Genomic DNA, 18,548 nt, shown 5'->3' with positions numbered 1-18,548 from the left:
CAGACGTAGAATTACTATAACAACAAATAAATTTATGATTTAAAAACATAATAGTACTATGTATTATTTCCTCAATATTACATTAAATTAAAGTCATTTATATATTATTTTAAATAATTCAAATTGCATTTATGCTGATAAGGGTAAGGTTTTTGGCCTGTCCCTCCCTGTGATTGTTCTTTTTCAGCAGGACTTTTAATTAGCAAATTGAAGGCAAAATTATACAAAAATCACATTTTCATATTGTTCTAAGTATAGTGTCACTGTTAAGCAATGTTTTGGCATAAATATGCATTATTTTTAATAAAATAGAAATCATTTTATCAGTGTCCCCTGATTTCATGTCATGCCTGTTACCCTCACCAAAAACCCCTTGTAAAATAATGGTACATTCCTGTGACATCACTTCTAGGAAGTTACATCATCTCTCAATCATTATTCCAACAGTTAAAACACAAGTAAGTTTCTCTCTCTCTTCTATAATACTCTATTTTGATGATTTATTAGGTATAACTGAGGTGGGGACATCATGCAATGTCAAAACTGTTACTGATTTTTAAAGTATAAATTTAAACAAATATTTATTTAACTTAATGTAATCAATATCTACAAGTAATATCCTTTCAAAGTGTACAACATGTGTTTTTGTGGCCTTGCCCTAATAGCTAGCAATTAGCAAATTAGCTTGAATTTGTCAAACCTGTTACTGTCAGGCCTGTTACTTTTGTATAGTAACAGGTTTTGACATGTGGGGTAACAGGGATGACATAGATTAGGTGTCACCTTAGCCACACTTTTTTAAAAGTTTTTAAAGTTTATCTGTGTAAATTGCTAACATTTTTAAAGGTCATCCTGGGTGTTTTATTGAGCTAATGCCTATATCATTCAGACCATTTTTTTTTTAACCTTATTGCCTTTTGGTAAAATGTTGGCTCCTTTTATGTGTTGGTTGTTGTTGTTGTTGTTTGGTTTTAATACTTCCAGTTGGTTTTAACATGTTAATGACCAGGAAAAGATGATTAGTCTCAATAAAACACATTTTTTCCATAACTCATTGTCAATTTGTCAATTCATCCATGTAAGTGCGATTACAAACAATAGCAGTAAGGTGACTGCAGACCCTCGCCCCAATCTTGTAATGTTCAAGAAAGTGAAACCAAATGTTAGCATCTGTTTTCAGATGATCATAGAAAGACCAAGATCTGATTATCTTCCTTGCCTAATAATTGAACCAGATCAGTATATTTTAAGTTCTGTGAGGGGACATACTCACACAGACAAACAGATGGACGCATGGGTCTAATTACTCTAATTACAATACCCTTAAATCTTTAGATCTCTTAGAAATGTAATGTGCTTCACTAATACAACTATGTCAAGTAATACAATTTAAAAAGGTAAAACTTTACAAAATTATGTAAACAAATATGTGCAGTGTACACTGAAGAATGTGTGTCCTGTCATCCCTGTTACTCTGGTCAATCCTGTTACTGTCATTAATTTCATAAAAAAATATAAAAATTATATTTGAAATGGCCTTCCAAGTTTTTCCATTGTAACCCTATCTATATTGTATTTTTGACAAAGCCCTTATTTTAATATCTCTCTTGTAAAAAAATATATTTTTCTTAATTGACATGTGATCACCCTCCAAAATTTGTATGTTCTTGGTCATCTGAATGACAAATATAAGATTGAAAAAAAAAATCTAAATTTTGAAACAATTCCAGTGAAAAGAGGGACTAAAATACTGCTCATATATGTGAAAACTATAACATATTTCTAATTAAAACTATAGTATATAGTAACGCATGTGTCTGTAACAGGCATGACAAAAATATCAAAACATGAGGTACATAAATAGTCATAAAATAAAAAATTACATAGCCTGAGATGGCACAATACGATTTCTTGTTATTTTATGCTGTCTTCATTTAATGGATATTTAAAAAAAATTGTTTAAACTTATTTTTATTTTTTAATTTTTCAAAGTTGAAAAGGCACTGATTTCGTGGAATGACCCAGCTGCTGCTGCCGGCACAGAGGGCGGAGCCTCACAAGCTCGCACTAAGTGTCAGGACAATCTCATCTCACAAATGATAATATCAAAACAGAAACTCTCAGTAGTGGTGTTCATTTCGACCCAGAGTTGGACAATAATGCCCACAGAGCCAGAGAATATATGCTGTATGGAGATAGAACAGGTATAGTTTAGTTCAATTACGGTTATAACTTATTTTTCATCTTGCTTTTATACACTATTAGTACAAGCCTGTTGTAGTGGACTGCATCAGAATGATGGGCAAAAAATTACTGATGAGTTTTATTAAGTTATTGTACATCACACAAAAGATGAAGTGTCAGTTTTACTCCAAAAAAATCACCGTACGAGCTGAATAAACACAGTATAAGAAGAGTGCATTAAAGTCTAATTCATAAACTCTCTCTCTCTCTCCCTTTCATTATCATCAACATACGCAGCGAATTAAACAGAAACACTTGTTACAACTAACAGTCAACAAATATATAGGGGCTACTTAATAAACTGTTAAACTTTATATCCGTAAAATGACTCAGATGAACTGTAATTAAGTGCACACTCTCTCTTCCATTACTGCCGTGATCAGTAACATTAGGCCAATCACTCCGGAGTCTGTAAGCTGGATCATGAACAGTTAGTACAGATCTAACCTCGAGTAACAACGCACAACACATTGTTTTTATTGTGAGTATACACAAAAAAAATAAGACACTTAACAGGATCGAATGATGTACAACACTTATATGTAAGATCAAAATCAACACTAATAAGAAAAAAAACGAGCTCGTCGTGCCGGCGCGACAGCCGACCCCAGAGGATTAACTAGCCTAAAGATATGTGGAGGTTAATGCTACAATGCAGTTTAGTTGGTAAAGCTCAAGAAGTATGTTCTGCTTTGCCCATCGAGGAGTCTCTTAATTATGATTTGGTGAAAGCTGCTGTTTTGCGAGTTTACGAACTTGTGCCTACAGGCGTACGGGCAAAAGTTTCGTAACCATACTAAATCGGCTAAACAAACTTTTGTGCAGTTTGCACATGATAAGAGAGCTCTATTAGAAAAGTGGTGCGCCGCTTCTAAAACGACTACATTTGAGCAATTTCAAGAAGTGATTCTGTTGTCCCTCTCAGCTGCTGCAGTGTTGGCGGATGAATATATTCTGACACATAAGACTATTTTCTTCTACTGCTAACCCGAATCATAGTACTTTGATGTCTTCAAGTGTGGAGAAACCTTTGATGTACACTCGCTCAATGAAACCTATGATGCGCTATGCAGTGCAGGGTAAGGAAGAGAGCAAGAGTGTTGAGAATAAGAGTTTGTTTTTATTGCTTAGACCCAAATCATCTTATTGTTGATTGTAAAGCTTGGAAGAAAAAGAATGCTGCCTTCAAACCTGTGTAGCTAATATTGTTCTTGAGCAAATGTCTGGTGTTGAGAATTTTTCAGACAGTTCTGCATTTACTCCATTTGTATTTAAGGGTAGTGTGTCAGTTTTTCTTGATGGTACTATGAATTCAATCTTGATTTTGAGGGATACGGGGTCAGCTCAATTGTTTATACTGGGAAGTGCATTACCATTCTCAGATGTGACGTACACTGGAACTGATGTGTTGGTTCATGGAATCGAATTGAACTGTGTTAAAGTTCCTCTTCATACTGTGTTTTTGACCTCTGATCTGGTTTCAGGTCCTGTAAAAGTGGGGGTACGCTCAAGACTGCCTATAAGTCTAATCTTGGGAAATGACCTGGCCGGTGCTAAAGTTTTTCCGGTTTGTGATGCAGAGCTTGCCAGTCGATTCCCTTCAACATTTTCAGAAAGACACTTTGAAACTGAAAGACAGTTTCAAATCCCTCCCCCTGGCCTGCCTTTGGTGAAGGTGACTACATTAGCATACTGCTGTTACCTGCATACAGACAATGCCTCAAACTAGAAAAAGCAGCTGTCAGACCAATCCACAAATGGAGTGTCATCTCCAGACTCCAGGATTACTTTGAATCCATAGACTGAGAAATGTTTCAGAATTCAGCAGGCAATGACATTGATGAATATACGGACTCTGTTATCAGTTATATTAACAAACGCACAGAGGATGTTCTCACAACTGTCTATGTATGGGCTTTTCCCATCCAGAAGCCCTGGCCATTGCTTTTAACTCTCGTGACTTCCTAGCCAAGAAAACAGTCCAGGTATGGCCTTCAAAAAGCTATTAGGGCTGCTAAAAGAGCCTACAGGAAGAGAGAGTTAGATTATATATTAGGTACTTCAACCTCCTTACCAGATGAGCCTAACAACTTCTATGCTCAGTTTGAGGCTGACGACACACCTCCAGTGGTGAAAATTACTACTGACTATGACAGCTGCCCTCTGATAATTCTGTTTGACTTTAGCTATGCATTCAACATCATCATCCCCAAATCCTAAACAGCAAACTGTGTAACTGGATTCTGGACTTTCTCACAAGTGCAACTGCATGTCCTCCACACTCAGTATTGGTGCTCCACAGGAATGCGTTCTTAGCCCCCTTCTGTACTCCCTGTTAACATATGACTGTATGGCAAAAGACAGATCAAATATTATCTGCAAGTTACGATTGTAACCAGCTTAGGCCTCATCTCCAATTGACTCACAGCATGGAGTAGTGGCAATAACCTTTCCCTGAATGTCAGCAAAACAAAGGAGATGATTGTGGATTACACATCAACTGAGTGGAGGTTCAAAAGGTCAAAAGCTACAAGTTACTTGGTGTCCACAACTCTGATGATCTCTCCTGGTCCCACCATAAAGACACAGCAAGTGAGAGCAGCTTGACAATGTCTTTTCTTCATGCGGATGCTGAATGTAGCAGGATGATATATAACCCTTGCTGTTATTGGTTGGTGTCATGCCAACTCTGTGAGCCTATCAATGCCCAGTTTGGGGAGTATTAAAATGTGAGTGGTTTGTTGGCCGGGTATGCATCACTATGGGTCCTGCCAATTGTAAACTTCACGTTGTGAGTAACGGTAGGTGTAGTAGCGTTGGGTTTGAATCTCAAACTTTGAACTTGATTGAGATGTTAACATTGTTATATTTGTGGCGGACAGGAGAGTTTGATGCATCCTCTGGTTTTCTCTCTGGTGTGCACTGGCTCTTGTAATAGCTGCCAGGAATTTTAAGTGATCTTTGTTAACGAGAGACTGACATGTTTTAAGTGTGTTGTATAATAAAGGCTACATTCTGCTGCTTTGCCTGGGTCTCAACTGAACTGCTTTTGTTGGCATAACTTGCCGTTAAGAGTTTTCTCTAAATTGAGTTAATTCTGTTCCTGAGTAAATTTATTTGTTATTTTGGTTTATGAATGTGTACCTTTTTTATTACAAGTGTAGAATCTTATTTTGTACGTACATTTGTATGTCAGTAGTTGTTTGTGTATTTTCTTCCCTTTGTTTCATTGGATCGTTAAACGGGAGGGGTTGGCCGTGGTTATAATTTGACTTGCGTATTTGCACGTAGTGTGTTTAATACTTTGTGTCACTTTGCGTGTTGGATATTGAGTGTGGGGTGGAAATCCAAAGTGTCTCTGCTGGCCATCTTCTTCTTTGTGTCTTTAGTGAATGTTATTTGGTATTGTTTAGTGAGACTCTGTGGCATTAGGTATTGTTTGTATGTATTCATACCTTTTTTGTATTTTAATAAAGTGACTTTTTTATGTGTATTTTAGTCCACATCATTTTATAAGTAAACAGCAGATTTGATTTAAAACCGTGACACAACAACCGTTCCGTGACACAGCAACAGTAGTATTTTGAAAATTATTGTGGGTTTTCTCCTCCATCATTATCGTTCACTGGACGAAATGCTGCTAGTCTAAAATCTGTAGAAACAAGTGGAGTGATACATACAAATGATGATAAGGTTTGCTGATCTGGTGAAATAGAAGGCCTCTTGGCTAAGTGTTGTATAAATACACACACACACACACACACACGTTTGACTTGTGTGTCAGGATGTTGATCATTTCACTCAATCTCTACCAAGTTTTGAGTTCACAATTGGATATTTTTTCTAAACCATAAAAAAAAAAAAAAAAAAAAAAAAAATTATATCTGACTGGCACAAAAGAGAACAGTAATTACCTGTACTGGAGCTGATCGTCTCTTTGCCAATGACATGGCCCAACAGGTCATACTGGTTGAGTCTAGAGCCATCAGGAGCCACAGAAACAGATTTCTCATCATCCGCTGTCCAGATGTAGACAACCTCGTTGTTGGTGTAGGCATCTTAGAGAGACAAACCACAGTAGGCTACTAGATTATTCTGACCAAACATTTAACTTGCAAACAATTGCAATGCTGTTCTGGTATTCTTAATGCAGCCTTAATCATTTTTTGTCTTTCTTTTTAAAGTGCTTTAAATTTAGCATTTTAGTGTTGCTTCAATTACTCTTAGAACACAGTCAGTCCTGTTCCTGGAGAGTATATTTAGAGTTCAGCTCCAAACTATTTTAACACACCTGTCTGTAATTATCAAGTTTTCCTGAAGATCTTAATTAGCTGGTTCAGCTGTGTTTGATACTTGGGCACCCCTGCTTTAAAGTCAAAATGGAAGTTTTTTGGCTTTTAGTATGAATATGTTGGCCTTATGGTGTACTCACACTAGGCACAGTTATCTTGTACTGTACCCTGGCATGATTCTCCCCCCTCTTTTTATTTTAGCTGCAGCTTCCTGTGAAGGCTTCCTTCCCTTCCCTTTACCTCTGTACAGATAAAATGTTGTCGGGATAATTCCGGTTCACGTGGTTACGCGGAAGCAATAAACAATTCTTTATTATACATTTTTAAGGCCAGACAAGTAGTTTGCTGAGGGTTGGTTTGTAAAGAAGGACTACACGCCTACGTACATATATATTCAAACGTGCATACCTATAGACTAAACACGTAATGCGCATGTGCAAGCCGTCTGCGTTTTTGCGGGTTTGCGTTTTTAAGGTTTGCGCAGAGATAACCTTTTTTTCAAAATTTTTCAAGGCTTGCATCTTGGAATCTATTTCAGGGTTTGCGTTCTCGAGCCACCAGGCACTGTTTTGTGCGGATGAGCAGGCCGGAGTGCGTTGAGTTGAGAACGGTGTCGTGTTAGCGGCCCCTAAGTTAATAACTAATGATCTTTGCAATGGAAGTGAATCTTGCAAAAAGTGAATCAACTTGATTAACTTTAGCTTGACAATGACTTTATTCTAGAGCTGCTGCAAAGCGAAAACAATCTCTGTTACTATAATTTCCTATTATCACTATAAAGCTGCTTTAAACCAATCTATATTGTTAAAAGCGCTATTTCTGTCAGGACCACTATCGTCAAATACGATTGACAATTAGCATATAGTTTGGATTGGCGGTATGGTTCCGTTCTGGGGAGAACTCCCTGCGCATCCATGCAGCCTAGCATGGATAGGCAAGGCAAGGCAAGTTTATTTATATAGCATATTTCATACACTATGGCAATTCAAAGTGCTTTACATAGAGTGGAATAAAATAATCACAAAATAAAAGCAAGGAAAATTCAAACAGTTATTCAAAAGCTTTACATAGAAAGGAATTATAATAATCACACTATAGCAATTCATAGAGCTTTCCATAGAAAATAGACACAAAATAAAAGCAGGGGTAATTAAAACAGTTATAAAAGGAATTAAAAGAGATAAATGATACAGTTTTAAAATTAATCAGAGTAAAATGAATTAAAATAGTAAAAAGATGATACATATAATAAACTTCTCATCTGGCAAAACACTGGTGTATCTTATTTTGACTCTGAGATTTCCCCATGACAGTCAGTATTCTTCTGTGGATTTTCAGTTGGCATATATAACTCTATAGACGTCTCTAGAGAGGCACTAGAGCACTTGCTCACAAATTTGGTCATCAGGACCATCGGGGTTTCCCCCACTACTACAGTACCATGGATTATCTGAGCCCACCAGATTAGTAATCTGTACCAGTCCAGACCAGTAATCTGTACTAGTCACCACAGTGTTCTCTTGATAATCCGTACTAGACTAGTAATCTGTACTAGTCACCACAGTGTTCCTTTGACCGTCATGAGTCAATCCCTCTCAAACTCCACAGAATTAGTGCAAAACACCGGTTACCAATCAGTGCCATTTGAGTTCAGTTTAGAATCAAAAGGAAGAATAGAGTAGTTTAGAATCAAAATGAGAATGCAGACATAAAATACAGTGTAATCAGTCGGACGCACAGTGGCACAGTGCTCAATCATTTAAATGCACAGCTAAACAGATGTGCTTTGAGTCTGGATTTGAATGTGACTACTGTAGGAGCACATCTGATCTCTTCTGGAAGCTGGTTCCAGCTACGGCTGGCATAGTAGCTAAAAGCAGACTCGCCATGCTTAGAGTGATCCCTTGGTAATTTTAGTTGATGTGATCCTAATGATCTGAGTGATCTGTTGGGTTTATATTCAGTGAGCATATCTGCAATGTATTTAGGTCCTAGGCCATTTAGTGATTTATATACCAGTAATAATATTTTAAAATCAATTCTAAATGTAACTGGGAGCCAGTGTAAAGACCTGAGGATTTGTGTGATATGTTCATGTCTGGTTCTGCTCAGAATCCTGGCAGCAGCGTTCTGTATGAGCTGCAACTGTCTTATGGTCTTTTTGGGAAGGCCAGTGAGGAGTCCATTACAATAATCCACCCTGCTGGTGATGAAAGCATGAACAAGTTTCTCTAAGTCTTGTCTAGAAACAAAGCATCTAATTTTTTTAAATATTTTTGAGATGATAGTATGCTGATTTAGTTATTGTTTTTACATGACTACTGAAACTAAGGTCTGACTCCAGAATCACACCGAGATTCCTGACTTGATTTTTAGTTGTTAGACCCCTAGCATCAAGGTATGCATTCACCCTGAGAACTTCATCTTTGTTTCCAAATGCAATGACTTCAGTTTTGTCTTTGTTTAACTGAAGAAAGTTTTGGCACATCCAACTGTTGACTTCATCAATGCATTGGCACAGGGAGTCAATGGGGTTGTAATCATTAGGCGATAGGGCTAAGTAGAGCTGTGTATCGACTGTATAGCTGTGGTAAGCAATTTGGTTCTTATTCATTATTTGGCTCAGTGGGAGCATATACAGGTTGAACAGGAGTGGCACAAGAATTGAGCCTTGAGGGACTCCGCATGTCATGGATGTCCACTCAGACTTATGGTCTCCTGTACTCACATAATAACCTCTCCCCTCTAAGTATGACCTGAACCATTTTAGGACTATCCCAGAAAGTCCGACCCAGTTTTCCAGCCTGTCAAGAAGTATGTTGTGATCGACAGTGTCAAATGCAGAACTGAGGTCGAGTAGTGCCAGCACTGATAATTTGCCTGTATCAGTATTTAAGCGAATATCGTTTATTATCTTTATGAGCGCTGTCTCTGTGCTGTGCGGTCAGAAACCAGATTGAAAATTGTCAAAGTATCCATTCGAGCTTAAGAATTTGTTCAGCTGATTGAAGAAAACTTTTTCAATGATCTTGCCTATGAAAGGAAGATTTGAGATTGGTCTATAGTTGCTTAATATGGTTTTATCCAGATTGCTCTTTTTCAGGAGGGGCTTGACAACTGCAGTTTTCAGGGAGTTTGGAAAACTCCCAAAGAGAAGTGAGGAGTTTACCACTTCTAGGAGATCTGCTTCTAAACAGTTTAACACACTTTTGAAAAAAGATGTGGGAAGTGTGTCAAGGGCGCAGGCTGATGTTTTAAGGTGCTGTACGGTTTCTTCCAAAATTTTGCCATAAATTTCTTCGAAATCAGACATAGTTACTACTTTCTCAGGTTGTGGTCTGATCTGTCTGACCCCAGCGCAACTCAAGGATGTGCTGATCACCTTTCTGATATTATTGATTTTCTCAGAGAAGAAGGAAGCAAACTCACTGCATTTGCTGTCTGAGAGCAATTCATTGGGAATCTGGCTTGGGGAGTTTGTCAGTCTCTCTACAGTAGCAAAAAGAAGTGCATGTGTTGTTTAAGTTGGTGTTTATAATATTATAGAAGAAAGTCTGTCTAGCTTTGCCTAGTTCCATATTGAAAGCATGGATGCTGTCTTTGTAGATGTTATAATGGACTACAAGTTTTGTCTTCCGCCAGATGCGCTCTGCTTTTCTGCATTGTCTTTTCATATTTTGCACTGCTGTTGAGTTTATCCAAGGTGCTTTTAGTCTGCCACTCTTCTTCCTGACTTTCACAGGAGCAATATCATCAATTACACTTTTAACTTTTGAGTTTACAGAATCAAGGAGAAAATCAACAGAGTCAACAGATATGCTTGGTGTTAAAGATATAGCCTTCATAAATAGTACACTAGTGTTCTCATTTAAGCATCTCTTCTTGACAGACACAGATCTAGCTTCAATGGCAAGAGAGATCAATATATCAATGAAATGTTTAGACCCTTACTGATAAGTAAATCTAGAGTGTGTCCACGATTGTGTGTGGGTCCATGTACATGCTGAGTCAGATCAAAAGTTTTTAAAACAGTTTTGATTTCTTTTGCCATATTGGTTTCTGCATTATCTATGTCAGGAATGAGCAACTTCGGTCCTGGAGGGCCACTGTGCCACAGAGTTTAGCTCCAACCCTGAAAAAATCACCTGCCTGCAACTTTCTAGTAATCCTGAGGATCTCGATTAGCTTGTTCAGGTGTGTTTGATTAGGGTTGAAGCTAAACTCTGTAGGACAGTGGCCCTCAAGAACCGAAGTTGACCATCCCTGATCTATGTGGATGTTAAAATCTCCAGCAATGGCAAAACAGTCAAGCTCTGAGGTAATTGTTGATAACAGTTCAGTAAAGTCATCAGCAAAGGCTGGAGAGTATTTTGGAGGCCTGCAAATAATGATAAGTAAAGTGGAGCACCTTTTAGCACAATATCCAGATATTCGAAAGATGGGTAATTCCCAAAGGATATTTGCTTACATTGATAGACATCTTTATAAAGAGCAGATACACCCCCACCCCCACTCCTGAATTCTGCCTCCTGACATCTCACCACATTAAAACTGAACATACATGTACTCACAACCACTCACAACCACTCATAACTGAACATACACACAATGGACAAAAAACAAACAAACGGCCGATAGTATCCTCATACACACAAAAATACCATGTACTGAACCGCCACTTACAGCCACTTGCAATTTATATCATTACTGTATAATTTATCCATACATATACCACTGATCTTAACTGCACTATTGTAAATACTGTATAGATAATCATACTGTACAATACAATACAATAATTATAGTTCTACAGCTGTTTATTAATATTTGCATATTGTACATTTATAGTCTGTTATAGCCCTTCATATTTACAACCATACGTATAACTTGTTCATAGCCTGTACATAGCTTGTACATTCACTACAATTATAGCCTGTAAATTTATAGTTATAGTATATTCATAACATACCTTCATACCGTGTACATTTGTAACATATCTATAATATATCTATTTTTTGTAATATATCTATATTCTTGCTAAAGCACTTCTGGATGGATGCAAACTGCATTTCGTTGCTTTGTACTTATGAAATGTGCAATGACAATAAAGTTGAATTCTATTCTATTCTATACACATTTATAAAAGTTAGGAGGGGCTGTTTCATTGAGGACTGTTGCACTAACAGCTGTCTTCTAGCCATGTTTCATTTAGAAACATAAAATCCAGGTTGTTTGTGGTTAAGTCGTTGACTAGAAGTGATTTATTTTTAAGTGAGTGGATGTTTAAAAGTGCTAACTTAACAGTCTTACTTTTTGTCCCCACAATCTTAGTTTGACGTGTAATAGGCACTAGATTAGTTGAGTTTGCTGTACAGCTTTTGAAGGCCTTAGACTTTCTATCATGTAATAGAACATCAATAGAGAAAGATACAGGCACACTGGGTTCCCGCTTGTTCTGTAAACATTTGAGAAAGTTACTGTTATCATAGCGGGGACCCGACACATATCACTGAGAGCTGGTATCAGTTGTTTTTGGTTCACCTCAAGCAGATGAAGGAGGGTGTGGGCCCCAGCGTTGTGGCAGAGGCCAAAGAGCTCTCACAGGAGGAGAGGGAGCGCGAGCTGGGCCGGCAGGCTTTGGTGTTTGTGAGGCCTGACGTTTTTTGGTTGATAAAAAAAAAAAAAAAACGTTTTTTTAGTTGATTCTCGCAGCAAAAGAGTGGGATAGTTTGGTTCCAGCATACACCAGTTCTTCCATTTTCTGTGAGAAGCACAGAAGTGGAGATGCTGGAGAGAGGGATAATGTGTCTGGTAAGAGGTGCTGTTGCTCTGGTGTTTCCAGAGGCTGTGATATGTTGTCCTGGTTTTCCTGGCTGTTTTCCAGGAAGTCGTCCTTGGGTGCTGAATCTTGGAGCAGTTCTAATATGTCTGTCTGTGGTGAGCTCTGTGGGCAGGGCTCAGCTGAGATTGTGTCCGTGAGCAGAGGTTGTTGTGGCTGAGTGGTGTTATCATTGTCCTTGTGTATTATGTCAACCGCATGTCCATTCAGGTGCTAAAGTGAAGTCCTGTGGTCATTCATACTGTGTCCAGGTGTGTGTGTGTGCCATTCAGATTGAGTGGATTGGCACACACTGCAGAAGGATGATGGAGGAAGAAGTAGATATTGTCATTTAGCACTCTTGAACCAAGTTTGTTTGGGTGGTGGCCATCCTGTTGAAACAGTTGTCTCTGACTCCAGAAAAGATTGAAGTTGTCAATGAAGTTCACTCCTTTTACATTGCAGGTTTTTTGCAGCCATGTATTAAGCCCAAGCAACTGTGAAAACCTGTTTGTTCCTCTTGCTGGGAGTGGTCCACTGATGAATGTCTGAACTTTCAGTTTTTTAAGTGTTTCAAAAAGTTAATTGAAATCCTTCTTAAGGAGCTCTGACTGCTCTTTATGAATATCATTTTCCCCCATTTCCTACATTCATTAATACTTCAAATCTGTTCTTAAGATGTATAGGCAGTGGTAGGAAACTAGTGTTTGCAATCTTTGTCAGAGCCATATCTGGGGTAGAGGATGCTACTGCGGCAATAAGTGATGCTCGTGACAATCTGATGTCTCGAGTGCCTTTGGGTCTCGCTCCCTGTTTGTGCCATCGATTTGTATGTCGATCAGTTACGGCTTGTTTCTCTACACTCAGCATGGCCTGTCGAGGAGCACTAGATTCATGGGACTCACCGGCCGGCTGTATGCTGAAGGCATCCATGACAAAGCTCTGTTGTGTGTTCCGTCTGGTTTGGTGGTCCCACAAGTAACTTTGTTTCAAGAACTGCAATCCTTTGTGAAAGTCTGTGGCAGTTTGTGCAGCAAGTAGATTCTTGAACCAGAAGAGGCATTTTCTCTCTTATCTTCTTGAATGTAGGCAGTTGTGTTTTGCTTTCCCGGAATGTAAGCTGATGGCTTTCAGTGGGAAGCTGGTCGGAAAAAAGAATTCAGCTTTTTTGTAGTAATCCAAGCTTTGTCGTTTGAGCACTGAGCTGATTTGCTGAAGTTAAAATTAGGTGATAAAAGAAGATAAAAGATAAAAATATAAAAGTGATAGAGCAAAGCGCGGAGCAGTAAGCAAGAAGTTAAAATTAGGTGATAAAAGGAGATAAAATACAAAAATATAAAAGAGATAGAGCTAAGCGCAAAGCAGTAAGCAAGAGTTTTCGAACAGTAGCTGAGCAGGAAGTCTCAAGGAAGTCTCCATGGATAACCCAGCAATAACCCCCCTTAGGGTAAACAGAACAGAACCAACATGAATGTATGCAGATATCATTCATTCGAGATTTTGAAATACAACATAATTCGAGAATTTATTCTGATTCGAGGGGAATCAGAATGCTAAATACTGACTGACGAGAGGAGGAGCTGGGGATGGAGGAGGGTAATTAGCTCCTGAGAAACGCGATAGCTGCTGATAATACTGAAGGAGCTTATATATGTATACAGTGATTGTATACAGTGATAGGCGTCATATTGCTATAGGTTGACGTGGATCAGCTGAGAGTCAGCTGATGCAAGCTTGACTAACGTGACCTGCCAGAACTAACACTATGCTTGATATAAATGAAGGTAACTTGACTTGAGTTCAGCATTTATTTGGGGGCAGGACTCTGTAGATTCTAGAGAGCATTTGATTGATTGGACAGAAGATCTGATGAGATGCTGAAGTGCAGAGTGATGTCATCAAAATCATTGATCCATATTGGTGGAAGTGAGAGACTGTAAGTTTTGAATGCTTATATTTTTCTAAATGCAAATTTTGTCATTGTTTTGGAGCACACTAGCCTTATAGATAACAGTAACACTAACATATTCATACTAAAAGCCACAAAACTTAAATTTTGATTTCATGGGGACTTTAAAGGTGAAGTATGTAGTTTCTGTGACACCAATGGCACCTAGTGGGATTACAAAAATAAAGCCTATTATCAAACAACCTTGAAAATGTCCCTTTCGCGTGTTGCACCTCCCCCAAATCAAACATGACAAACACAGCACTTACAGGTGCTTTTGAAGGCATGTCTCAACAGGTAAAAGTAGACTACTTTCAATAAAATGTTCAACATATTAGGAATACTTTTAGCTGTGTTGCTATGCTATATAAGCGATAGAGTAGGCTGACACTTTTTTGCTTAAAACAGTTTATCCAACGTATCTGCACTGGGCACACTTTTAACATGACGCACAACAACTGTTTGAGGTTGTCTACAATGGACACATCAAAGTAAACATTATAAATGGGTATATTTGTCTTTCTGAATGGGTGCATGATGATGCTGTATGTTATTGATGCGTCCATTGTAGCACGTATCATCGCAATGGCCCATTCACTTTGACATGTTCATGACCTGTTTAATCTCTGAGGGTGTAAATGCAGTGAATTTTGGCTTGCACTTTTGTAACCGAAGATGTAATGTGTCATCCATGGTCCCACATCAGCTGAACACCTCTGGCTCAGTCTGCTACAGTAGCCATGCCCCAAACTCTCGCTAGGTTGCGCTGGAAAGAGACTGACAGATCTGAGCAGACCATTTTCAATGTTTTAATGGTTCCCAGGAGGCTCAATTTTTACACTTTTGCGGAAGATAGACCCATGAATTGCATACTAATAGTTGTAAATCAATGAACAATAAACTGGGTTAAGAGAATGTATTTTAACATAAAAAAGTCTTACATACTTCACCTTTAACCCTCTGGGGACCACAAACGCGCCCGCGCGTTTTGCTCGTTTTTTTTTTTTAGCAATGAAAATAAACACTAAATGCTCTGTTAATTTTGATCTTTCATTTTCGTGTAATACATCAATCGATCCTGTTCAGTTTCTATTTTTTTTCTGTATACTCACAATAAAAATAAAGTGTTTTGCTTTTTGACAAATAAAGAAAAATTAACATGATGCGATTTCTGCCTTCTCTCTGTCAGTAAACTCCCATTTGAAACGCGTTCAAAAATGATCTATAACTCCGCGAAAATTCAGTCAAACAGGCAAACAGACCCACGGGCATAAAGCTTGAGATCGCATCTTTTAAATGAAGTCATTTATATAAAAAACAAATATTCACAGCTTCTGTAATCTGTGTAAAAAGAGAGCGACTCCTGTCGAGCTCATTACGAGCTCATTCACAGTAATGTGACCACTCCCCGGAGAGCGCGTGCTATTCAAACGCAAATTCTGAGAACTATTTCAGAGCTGTGAAACGCCCACATCAGCTGTAAACAAAGCGCGTCGCGACTCCTCGCAAGTGAGACATTATAGCCTACCTTATGGAGAAAAGATTCCTCAGAACAGTGCTGATGAGGAGCAATATCTCCTGAAATGAGGAGCAGATTCCGCTGAGGAGTGAGGTAGGCTGTTTTCTTTTCTCACGTGTGGAATAACGTTATGGAATAACGTTAGTGTAGGCCTATGTAAACCGCAAAAAGATGAATCGCATTTCTATAATATGACTCGCCTTTCTATGAGATGAATGAAGGGGACATATTTGTAAAGACTGTTTAGCCTAAATATGAATCGCGCGTCTGTGTGTGAAAGAATAAACTGCTTTGCTATAGCCTACTGAGATGAGTAAAAATCGACTTGAATATGTTGAAATAAAATGTATTTGTATAAGCAACGTATTAAACTGCAAACAAAATACTATTTTTGTCAAAAATAAATTCATAGACTAAGATGTTAGATGTTCCAATGTTGGCTATATTCAAACTAATGAATACATATGATAAAATGTAGGCCTATAATCTTTTTTTTTTTTTTTTTACAAAGAAAGAGTACACTTGAAATATTGTTGAAATTGTAATTATTGTTGTAATTGTAACATTTTTAATAAAATAGCAAAACATATTTACAAGAGAGATGTAGGAAATCTTAAATGGTCAATATAAGTCTTCTTCTAAATACATCTTTTGTCCTTGCATTGTGGCTCAGTCAGTTTCACACCTGAGTGAATGGCTCATTATGCAGAGTGGGTGGGACATTCATAATCTAAGGTGTAAACTACTCCTCCCCCTCGCATATTGGCTTTCCAAGCAAAACCTGTTTTACACCATTTAAATCAATGTATTTTTTTTTTGTGAACGATAAAGCAAGACTATTTTTACATCATTTTGAAGCTAGAACTCAAAGGTCTTGTGGACACATATTTAATATGTGTTTTGTGGTCTTAATTCAGCAACTTTCATTTTAATTTTTTCCAATAACCACGCATAAACATTATTCTCTTAAAAATACAAACATCTACATACACGTTGCTCGCATATTATGGTAGCCCTGTTTGTGCTATATAGAGTGAATTTACACCTTTGCCATTAACATGTTTATAAATAACTGAAAAAAGCACAAATGTCAAGGCATGTCAGAACATCTCAAGGACCCCAAAAACAGCTTGGTCCCCAGAGGGTTAAAGCACTCCACCATAGCCATCAAAGCAGTGCCCTTTTAATAAATTCATTGTCTTCAACAATAAACTTTTTATTTTATAAGCAAAATTACTGTCTGACAAATCACCTGCTTTGTGAATTGCACCTATTATTGTGCATAATCCTTTTTTTAAGGACTTTGATTTTTGTACAATAAAAGGCTATGGCCCAGTTTCACAGACATGGCTTAGATTAAGCCATGATTAGGCCATAACTCAATTAGGACATTTAGGTTGATTTTCTAAATGGCAGCAGCTATTTTGTCTAAGTGCAAATAGCAATAGATGCTATTCTATCTCACTCTCACTAGACACTCCCTATGCTACTTCTGCTGACAGGTAACAGGCATTTTTTGTGCTTTTGTCTGACCCAACCAGACATTGGTGGGGGGAGTTTGTGTAAATACTGTAGCATGTACCAACAAGGCAGCTATTTGCACTTATTGTGCATCTTGAGTTTTAATGACATCCCATTCTTAATCCCGTAGGGTTTAATATGGAGTTGGCCCACCCTTTGCAGCTATAGCAGCTTCAACTCTTCTGGGAGGGCATTCCCCAAGGTTTAGGAGTGTGTTTATGGGAATTTTTGACCACTCTTCTAGAAGCGCATTTGTGAGGTCAGGCACTGATGTTGGACAAGAAGGCCTGGCTCACAGTCTCCGCTCTTATTCATCCCAAAGGTGTTCTTTCTGGTTGAGGTCAGGACTCTGTGCAGGCCAGTCAAGTTCCTCCATACCAAACTTGCTCATCCATGTCTTTATGGACCTTGCTTTGTGCACTGGTGCACAGTCATTTTGGAACAGGAAGGGGCCATCCCCAAACTGTTCCCACAATGTTGGGAGCATGAAATTGTCCAAAATGTCTTGGTATGCGGAAGCATAAGTGTAAGTTTATGATTATGAATGCTGAAGTATTAAGCGTTCCTTTCACTGGAACTAAGGGGCCAAGCCCAACCCCTGAAAGACAACCGCACACCATAATTAGCTTAGCACCAAACTTTACACTTGGCACAATGCAGTCAGGAAAGTACCTTTCTCCTGACAATCACCAAACCCAGACTCATTCATCGGATTGCCAGACAGAGAAGCGTGATTCATCACTCGAGAGAACACATCTCCACTGCTCTAGAGTCCAGTGTCGGCGTGCTTTGCACTGCATCCGACGCTTTGCATTGCACTTGGTTATTTAAGGCTTGGATGCAGTTGCTCGGCCATGGAAACCCATTCCATGAAGCTCTCTACGCACTGTTCTTGAGCTAATCTGAAGGCCACACGAAGTTTGGAGGCCTGTAGCTATTGACTCTGCAGAAAGTTGGCGACTTATGCGCACTGAGCGCCTCAGCATGCGCTGACCCCGCTCTGTGATTTTACGTGGCCTACCACTTCGTGGCTGAGTTGCTGTTGTTCCCAATTGCTTCCACTTTGTTATAATACCACTAAAGGTGATGATACACAGGGCAACTTTTTGAGCAATGTTGGGGGGCAATGTTGCCGTCAACGGGCAACCAGATGAGACACAGGGCCCACGACCGATCTAAATTATCCAGATAGAAATTGATTGCCCA

At 38.5% G+C, this 18,548-nt stretch overlaps 1 protein-coding gene across 1 annotated transcript in view; it reads right to left on the bottom strand.

Annotated features, from left to right (window-relative positions):
* Positions 1-18,548, bottom strand: part of gabra3 (gamma-aminobutyric acid type A receptor subunit alpha3) — a 467,920-nt gene that overhangs the window by 185,028 nt on the left and 264,344 nt on the right. The window contains 1 exon segment of the mRNA XM_084136680.1: positions 6,159-6,302. Within this exon segment, the coding sequence (XP_083992806.1) occupies positions 6,159-6,302 (144 nt within the window).

Source organism: Abramis brama (assembly GCF_963993115.1).
Source record: "Abramis brama genome assembly, chromosome: 15".
NCBI lineage: Eukaryota > Metazoa > Chordata > Actinopteri > Cypriniformes > Leuciscidae > Abramis > Abramis brama.
Note: the sequence above shows the minus strand (reverse complement) of the source record. Positions and strands in the feature narration are given on the sequence as shown.